This window comes from Primulina huaijiensis, unplaced genomic scaffold (assembly GCF_012295235.1).
Source record: "Primulina huaijiensis isolate GDHJ02 unplaced genomic scaffold, ASM1229523v2 scaffold20025, whole genome shotgun sequence".
Lineage (NCBI taxonomy): Eukaryota > Viridiplantae > Streptophyta > Magnoliopsida > Lamiales > Gesneriaceae > Primulina > Primulina huaijiensis.
Window position 1 is genome coordinate 687,026 of NW_027351963.1, and position 8,898 is coordinate 695,923.

At 39.0% G+C, this 8,898-nt stretch overlaps 2 protein-coding genes across 2 annotated transcripts in view; both read right to left on the bottom strand.

The window, feature by feature from the left end:
• Positions 1 to 248: 248 nt before the first annotated feature.
• LOC140966061 (protein CHUP1, chloroplastic-like) lies at positions 249 to 4,750 on the bottom strand. The gene is made up of 9 exons (XM_073426365.1): positions 4,348 to 4,750; positions 4,135 to 4,220; positions 3,258 to 4,022; positions 1,852 to 3,171; positions 1,638 to 1,769; positions 1,344 to 1,525; positions 1,020 to 1,131; positions 743 to 886; positions 249 to 556 (listed from the first exon to the last, which is right to left on the bottom strand). Exons 1-9 carry the CDS (start codon positions 4,442 to 4,444, stop codon positions 458 to 460), a joined length of 2,937 nt encoding a protein of 978 aa, XP_073282466.1. The 5' UTR covers positions 4,445 to 4,750; the 3' UTR covers positions 249 to 457.
• A 3,951-nt stretch (positions 4,751 to 8,701) lies between these two features.
• Positions 8,702 to 8,898, bottom strand: part of LOC140966158 (uncharacterized) — a 3,279-nt gene continuing 3,082 nt past the window's right edge. Inside the window, exon 2 of the mRNA XM_073426519.1 lies at positions 8,702 to 8,847. Within this exon, the coding sequence (XP_073282620.1) occupies positions 8,702 to 8,847 (146 nt within the window). The remainder of the gene's footprint in view (positions 8,848 to 8,898) is intronic.

Consider the following 8,898-nt stretch of genomic DNA (forward strand, 5'->3'; position numbering starts at 1 on the left):
TATTTCTTGTAAAGCTTGGAATAAAAATAGAGAATTATAATAAGAAAAGACGCAGCCATATCGTGTGGATGCCAAGTAGCCACACCTCTTTACAAGAAAGCCTGGTGTTTGGCTGATCTGATATTTCGCCAGAACTTAACCAGCCGAGTAAGCACTTTTACATTTATGACCAAACAAACCCAACATTATAAAATAAATACTTCATAATACTATTATTACCATATTAGACTAATGAAGACTTATAGGCCAACTTTGACTTCTAAAATTGCCTTCTTTTTCCTGAGCAATAACACAAGTTTTTAGTGCAAAATGCCAGAAACTATACCACTGAAGTTTTCGATTACTAAGATTTGACTGATCTTTGTATCCTATGCATCTTTCTAGCTGAAGGGTCGATTTTACAGGGTTCATGTGTATTTGAAATTTAACAAGGCAAAAAAAGATGAGTCCACATTCCTCAAGCTCCCATTTTATCGTCCCCTCCTGTTTGTGCATGAGCTCGGCTTCTTAATTCTTCAAAAGCCTTCATGCTTTCTGCATCAAAACCTCCAGCAAACTGAAACAAATTTTAATTATGTAGTCAAGCTAATGTAGCGAACACCTTTGATGGCAAATAAGCATTTTGTAATGGTCATTGTTTAACATAATTTCTCTTTGTGAAACAAAAACCGCGCTGAATACTATTGATTCTTTCATGTTTGAGCTTAAGCTCGGGATGACACATAGCTCTCTATAATGTTACCTGATGCACACGGAAAGCGAACCGAACCCCTTGCAGAATCAAGAACTCTCTGTTTGGCTCCTTCTCAGGTTCACCCATAGCATCAAGCTCAGTCGCAACACGTTTCATGTATTTCCTAGCCAGTTGTACTGATGAAAGCTTGATCTGCAAATATTTAATCCGTTTACATGTGATCAATAACCGTTCATTCATACAGTCAAAATGTGAGTTTTTCCCCCAATAACCACTAAAAAGTTGGCCTAATGCCATATAAATACACATGAAATAAAAAGTATACCTTTCCTACTACACCCGTATCAAGCAACCAATCAACAGGAATTCCAAATTCCTTGTACCGTGACATGGCCATGTCACGTGTTCGCAAAAGGGCATACACACTTTGCTCCACCCTATACACATGAGACAGGGTACGACATAAATATGAGCCAAACTGTAATAAAACAAACTGAAAGACAAAAGTAGAGACCTGTAGGCCTTTTCTAAAAATGTAAGTTTTCTTCAAAGAATTAGACTTCCAGTCTCTCCTCTTGACTGGATTCATGGGTTTGGCCTTCCTTTTAATTGATTTAGATACTATACAAGTCAACATGGGAGCACTTACTTCTCGAGCAACTTGTACATCTTCTTTAAAGCAGCTTCACAAGAAAGAGAAGGATCATCGGTGAATGATGTCACTTGTTTCTCCAATTTCATCAGGTCTTGATACTCAAACGCTGCCTCTCTTAAAGCATCAGCTTTCCCTTCGGGCCAATCAAAATGCTTGAGAACTGCTCGTTCATCAACCTTGAATGAAGATTTGAATGAGAAAAACTGTAAGAGAATTGTGCAATATATTTTCTAGAAGTAGTATAAGTTGTGGTTAAATCAGCTTAAAGGTAGAGATGGAGGGGAGTACTAGGAAGGAGAGTTCCTCGTCTAGCCAGTTCACAAAAGCCACCAAATCGTCTACATTGGTAAAGGAAGCAGCACGAACTTCTGCTGCCAGCGACTCGACAAAATCACCTTGAGTCTCCACATCAGCTTTAACCTGATTCAAGAAATCTTTCATTCTTAATATCAAGAAACTAGAATTTGTGCCAGCGGTGATAGAAGATGGAAGTTCAGCTTACGGCCAATAGGAATGAAGATCTGTTCTCTATCTCTCCAATCATGTTACTCCTTGCTTCTGAGGTGTTTGATGTGGTAGAAATCAATGAAGAAGTATCCTTCTTTGCTTCACGTTTCATCAATGATTGGTAGAATTCAACTAATTCAGGAGCTCGGTGAACTTTGTCGCCACCTCCACCTGCTCTTGAGAGACTTCCTGGAGGAGGTGGTGGGCGTGGAGGCCCACCAGGTGGCGGCGGGGGCGGAGGTGCTCCTGGTGGAGGTGGTGGTGGTGGTGGAGCGCCTGGTGGTCCACTAGAGACTGGTTTATTTCCACCAGTAGAAGCCTCGCCAGATGCTTTTGGAGGAGGTCGTGGAACCCTTGGTGATCTCTTTTCAATGTGTGCAAGTTTCATTCTGCTCACAGCAGAAGAATCCTCTTTGTTATCATTAGACTGATCACATGAATCTCCAGATACAACTGGTTTCTCCTTGATAAGTGAGAGCTTCGGGGGGAGGGAAACCGATTTATTCACATCTCCTCCACCAAATCTTGCTGTTCTTGCTTGTTGAGCCTTTTCCTTAAGCTGTTTCTCCCTCTCTAAAGCCAGTTTGTGGCGGTCTTTATACGCTGGATACTTCTCGTCTAGAACTCCTTCGACAGATTTCGACATCAAATGAAACGAGGATGCAACGGAATTGAGCGAATCAGGAGGTTCTCCGGGAGTTTCAGGGGAGTTAATCTCGTCTTGTTCTGCCATCCCAAATGTCGTAATTGCCATACTGTCACCTGCATTTCTAAGCATTAGGGATTCTAAAGGACCTCTTGGCCGAGTACTAATGCTACTCCTGCTGGGAGACCCTCCACCAAAAGATCGTGCAGGAGAAGAAACCGTGCTAGAATCATCTTTACTTCGACCCCATCTCTTCAATTTTTGGATCAAGGTTGGTTTTTTACTAAAACTACTCAATCTGCTAGTTGAACTATCAACAGAAGCATTGTCAAAATCTTCACTATCGACTGACATGTTATCGAAGTTGCTTTCCATATCCGTGTCTCCTTCTCCACGTTCTGACTCGGCATATTCCAACATTAGCTGTTTAGCCCTCTCCTGAGATCTTGGACTCAGACTTTTACTAAGATCACGGGCCGAAATTTTTCCAGAAGGCGTTTGGTGGTTGCGAAGCTCGAATCTTAGGCAGGCATTCACCCAACGAAGATAAACAAGCTCTTCGACTTCACTGAATCTATTCATCTGGAGCCCTTCAACTTGTTTAAGGAGGTCCTCATTTGTATGCCTCAAGTTATTCACTTCTTCCCTCACATTAGCAACCATTTCATTCTGCAGCAACACAAAAAACAGGCCATTTCATGATTAAAATGGTGAATTTTGAACAAGATTTGCGTCGATTCAATCGAAATTTCTACCTCTGTCATGCTGGAAAGGGTCTTAACTCTGCCTTCTGCAGCATCCAATTTCACCGTCAACTCTCTCTTCTCAATTTGAAGCTCTTTGTTCTTCCTCTTAAGCTCCATAATCTCCACCTCCATTTCCTTCAAGAACTTCAACTTTTTCTCAACATCTGTGTTTTTCCTGAAAGTTTCCTCCTCTTTTGCTTGAAGCCCGGTAACCTGTTGCTTCAGCAACAAAAGATGGGCTTTCGTCTGATTAGCTTCAAGCTGAATTTGCCTCTGCAAATCATACAACTTCTTTTTAGTCATTTCGAGTTCTTTCCTAACAGTTGCTCCTTGAGACACCTCTTCTTGAAGCTTTTTCCTCTCTGCCTGCAAAGTATTTATTGTAACATTCAACATATCAATTTCAGCAGTCTTAATCTTGAGCTGCTTCTGCAACTCAACGATACTCGATTCTTGCTCCTTCAAGCCATAGTATTCAAGTAACTCTCCTTCAAGCTTCACCTCTCTCTCTTCCAATTCTTTAACTAATCTCCTTAAGCTTTCGAGTTCACTTGCATGATTTGCCATTTCACTTTTATACATCCTTTCTTTTTCCGCCATAGAATTGACTGATGTATCATATTTATCAGTAGGCAAAGGTATATCAATTTCTCCTGATACAAGACTTTCAAATTCCTGCAAAAGCTCATCTGCAAAGTCCGAGGTGATGCTCGTTCTGGGATTTATTATGCTATTTATTAGTTTAACTTCTTCCTTCTCCTCTTCCACCTCAGCCTGCAATATTCAAGAAAACATTGTGTGAATCGATTGAAGAATCGACTTATAAAGCTTCTCTGTACTTGAACGGGACTTGGTTACAATGTAAGGATTAAAAATCGAAAAGTACCCCATTGAGGTCATCCTTAGAGAAGGTGAGATGCTCTTCATCTTTCCTTGCAATCAAAGATTTCTCATAGGATTCTTCACCGTTTTCTGAAGCAAAAATCATAAGTTAGCAAACTGAACAATAAAATCAACCCACCGACAGAATATTCATCGGAACATTTTTCCAATTAAACCAAATCATTCTAAAACAGAAAAGAAAAAAAAAACTGAGTACCAGTTGGCTTAGCCTTTGAAGCGGCCTTAGCCCTCTTCTGATTAACTGCATAAGCTGCAGCTGTAACAGCAACAAGGAAGCCAACCCTGACAATCATGTATGAATTATGGATGAAAAATACGTAAAATTTCCACTCATTTACAAAGACAAACTGCCCTTAAACTGATGTTCTCCGATTTCAAGTTAACTCCATGGCTCACACAGCTACAGCAGACATATAAAAGACATCAAGAAACAAGACTCTTCTGCAGATTTCTTAAAACTTTCTTTAATTATTTCATATTTAATCTTCAAAGTATCAAAACAGAAAATTAGTTATAATAATAGCATTATCTTTGTCATAAGGTTAAAGACGCTCCACAGAAATCACAGTCCTCTGCGTTTTTTAGTTTCCTGATAGATAAAAATCCAACACTACTGTCGTACAAGACATGCAGGAGCCACATTTTTAGTTTCCTGATAGATAAAAATCCAACACTACTGTCGTACAAGACATGCAGGAGCCACCCATTTTCAGTGGCCATTCTTTTTTCAAAAGAATATAATCAATATATTTAATTTGTAGATTAATGAATCAAAGAAAAAGGAATCATATTGGCCGAAAATTACAAGTGTAAACTGTAATTCTGAAAAAGAATTCAGAGATCTCTTTCTTCGTTTTCTTCAGTTATTTTTGAACATTTTTAAATGAAATCATATAGTGATTTTTTTTAATAAAAAAAAGTGTTATATATCAAACTTCGAGATATAGAAAAAAGGGCCTACGCTAATATAATTTTGACACGGTTAAGTTGATTTGAATAACTAGGCGGACACAACATAGTAATAGTGGAGCTTATGACTGCGACATTTTTTATTAAAAGATACAAAATATATATTTCATGTACTTTTGAATGGCAAGAAATGTATATAATAGCTAGTTTTGTAAAAGGTAAATTTGACATTTAATTCCTGTCTTTGCATACATGGATTGGTTCGGACAGATAATATTGGCCACAAGATTGCAAATTAAACTACATGAATGGCATACAACTTCGTTTATTTTTTGGATCTATCATGCCCAAAATGAAGGGCTGCGCTTTTTCCTTTTGCTTCATTTGGGACCCTGAAGATAAAAGCACTGCCAAACACTTAATTAGGACCTGCCAAGCATAATTTTCATCTTGTATAATAACTTACCACAGAGTTTCCTTAAAAAAAAAATCAAGCACTTTTCATTTGCTCATGTTGGCAACAACCGAGTCCATCACGAAAACAAGAATATGTTACCAACAAGGTGTTGGGATTTATTATGTTTTCGAGAATCACTGATAGAGTTTCGTTGTTAATATTGATTATTTTTTTTAAAATGTTGACTGCACCTGATCCGAAGGTGTGTAGGCAATTTGCGAGCGTGAGTTTCTAGTGTGATGAAGCGAAACCAGAAATAAGGCACGAGATTGGATTGAAATTAGAGATTTTATTTCTGGTTTTTGGGTTTTTTTGTGTGTGACTTGCATATGATTTTTTACTAATACTTTTAACCCTTAAATTAACAAAAGGACCAACTTGCTCAAAATTTGATTTGGTTAATAGAACATGGTAAACTTCTTATTCGGGACAAACAACCGTATGTGATTAACAAACGTTGTGTACTTTGCAATCTCGGAGATGAATATGTCCAGCACTTGTACTTTGGCTGCCCTTTTTCGAGTGGTATTTGGAACGCCATCCGTCAGTGGTTGGGAATGAGGAAGATCATGAAATCAACATCGGCAGTCTTGCGGGCGTACAGAACGATCTATCGGGACAATTCGACATTGGCCAAAATGAGATGCACAGCATTTGCTGCTACGGCGTACGAGCTTAAGAAATCGAGCACTCTTTGATAATGAGATACCAGATTTGGGGCAGACGATTGGAAAGATCATGATACACATATTTCATTTGTCACGCCCCGAAACTCGGGATTTGACACCGGCGTCGTTTAACAATCAGACAACTGAAACGACCAGCCTCGTAGCATAGTATACACCGAAAACCAGTTTATTAATCATAAATCTCAAAAAAAAACAACCGTCTTTACAACTGAAATAAAATAAACTTGCGGAAACGTCTAACATAAAATTTTAAATTTGCTAAAATTCGAAAATCCCTACTACCAAAATCTCGAAAATTAAATTAAATCACCAGCCCCAAAACTGTTCAGATTCTTCTTCCTCTACCTGTTCTTCGGATTTATCTGGGAAAGGTTGTAAGGGGTGAGTATTTTGGGAATACTCAGTAAATGGGGGAATTATCGAACACCACGTAACAAATTCCATATTTTCGAAAATAACATATATTGATAGCATGCTTTTCATAATTTTTAACACTGCAATTTTTCACCTTTCATGGTTTACTGACGTCAGTCCCTAAGTTTTAATCCTCTAAGGGGGCGAGGCCGTAAAACAGTTCTATCCCACTGTTAAGGGCCATATGTTGGAATTCCACCCATTTTCAGGGAATCCTCACAGTGTTCTCACAAAAACGTAACAAGATTTTAAAAAAACGTAGACGGTGTTCGACCGCAATTTTTTTTCTTTAAAAAGAAAAACACATAACCCAAAAATTTAAACTTTAAAATTTGCCCACTTACCTTAAATTCTTGATGGAAAAATTACGTGAATAATTAGGGTTGCTTGCACAGGAATTTCGAAAATTCCTCTTCAACGGCTGGACGGCGGCAGCGCTTCGCTGTGCTCGAAAATTCCTATGGAGACTAGAGGAGAATTTTCGAAAATTTGCTGTATTCTAAGGTGTGATTTTCGAAAACTAGGGCCCTTCTATTTATAGGAGTTGGCTGCTATCGTGATAGTGCGTTTGAACTGTGAATCAAATCTAAAATCTTGATATATCCGTGATCTAGGTAGATATCCGAAATCTCCTTCTTTTTTTCCACCTAATTTTCGAAAATCTCATGGTGTATATTGTTAGATTTCGAATTCTAGGGATTTTATTATCTCTTATTTGATCTTTTATCCCGGTATCTCAATATCAACCTAAATCTTAGACATTTATCTGCTTATTTTCAAAATTCCTTCTTTAATTCCTTAGATTGAGATAAATTTATTCCTACCAAAATTTCAAGTTTAAAAATAGATGATATTATCTTAATCTCGAGCTTTATAATTCTGTACACGATAAAATTATCTACACAATTATCTACTCAACTTAGATAACCTTAAAACAAATCTTATATTCTGAATGATTTAAATATTAATATCCAAGATTACACCATCAAATTATTAACCTGATATTAAACTGATATGATCACGATATTACAAAATCCCGGGTTTTACATCCCTCCCTCCTTATGGGAAGTTTCGTCCTCGAAACTTGGGTTGGCTTGGTCTATGAAGAGGTACGGGTATTGGTCCCTCATCCTTTCTTCTAGCTCCCATGTGGCTTCTCTTTCCGTGTGGTTAGACCATTGCACCTTGACGTAAGGAATGATTCGTCGTCTTAGTACTTGATCCTTGGTGTCCACAATTCTAATGGGAACTTCTTCGTATTTCAGCCCTTCTCCCAAGTTACTTTCGATCATGAGTGGTTCTGCTTCCAACACGTGACTTGGGTCCGAGATGTATTTCCGTAGTTGAGACACGTGGAACACGTTGTGTATTCTAGACATGTTTGGTGGCATGCCAATCTGTATGCTAGCGTGCCCACTTTTTCCAAAATTTCAAAGGGTCCCACAGAACGAGGGTTCAGCTTCCTAACTTTACTGAATCGGACCACTCCTTTCATAGGCGAGACTTTTACGTAGGCCTTCTCGCCAATATTGAATTCCACTGGCCTTCTTTTCAGGTCTGCCCAACTCTTTTGTCGATCTTGAGCTGCCTTGAGTTTCTCTCGGACTACTGTAACCTTGTCTATTGTTGTCTGCATGAGTTCGGGTCCTACTATTGCTTTTTCTCCCACTTCATCCCAATATAATTGTGATCGGCATTTCCTCCCATACAGGGATTCATATGGAGCCATCCCAATACTGCTGTGATAGCTGTTATTATAAGCAAACTCAATTAATGGTAGGTGATTGCTCCAATTGCTACTGAATTCTAGCGCGCAGGCTCGCAGCATATCTTCCAAAGTTTGAATGGTCCTCTCGGTTTGGCCATCGGTTTGTGGATGATAGGCCGTACTAAGTGTCACTTTTGTTCCCATGGCTCCTTGGAAGCTCTTCCAAAATCGTGAGACGAATCTTGGGTCTCTATCAGACAGGATGCTCACTGGTACTCCATGAAGTCGTACAATATTATACATATACAGTGTGGCCATCTTGTCCAGATTGTAGTTCATACGGACGGGTAGGAAGTGTGCGGATTTTGTAAGTCTATCTACGATTACCCATATTTCGTCCTGCCCTTGCCTTGACTTTGGTAACCCTACCACAAAGTCCATAGAGATATGCTCCCATTTCCACTCTGGTATCTCCAAAGGTTGCAATAATCCTCCAGGTCGCTGGTGCTTTGCTTTGACCTGTTGACACACTTGGCATTTAGCGACAAATTCTGCCACGTCTCTTTTCAT

Coding starts and splice junctions, on each gene's coding strand:
- LOC140966061 (XM_073426365.1), bottom strand. CDS start 4,444: ATGATTGTCAGGGTTGGCTTCCTTGTTGCTGTTACAGCTGCAGCTTAT. Junction 3,172..3,257: donor CCCTTTCCAGCATGACAGAG/GTAGAAATTTCG, acceptor GTGTTGCTGCAG/AATGAAATGGTTGCTAATGT. Junction 1,132..1,343: donor ATGTACAAGTTGCTCGAGAA/GTAAGTGCTCCC, acceptor TCATGTGTATAG/GGTGGAGCAAAGTGTGTATG.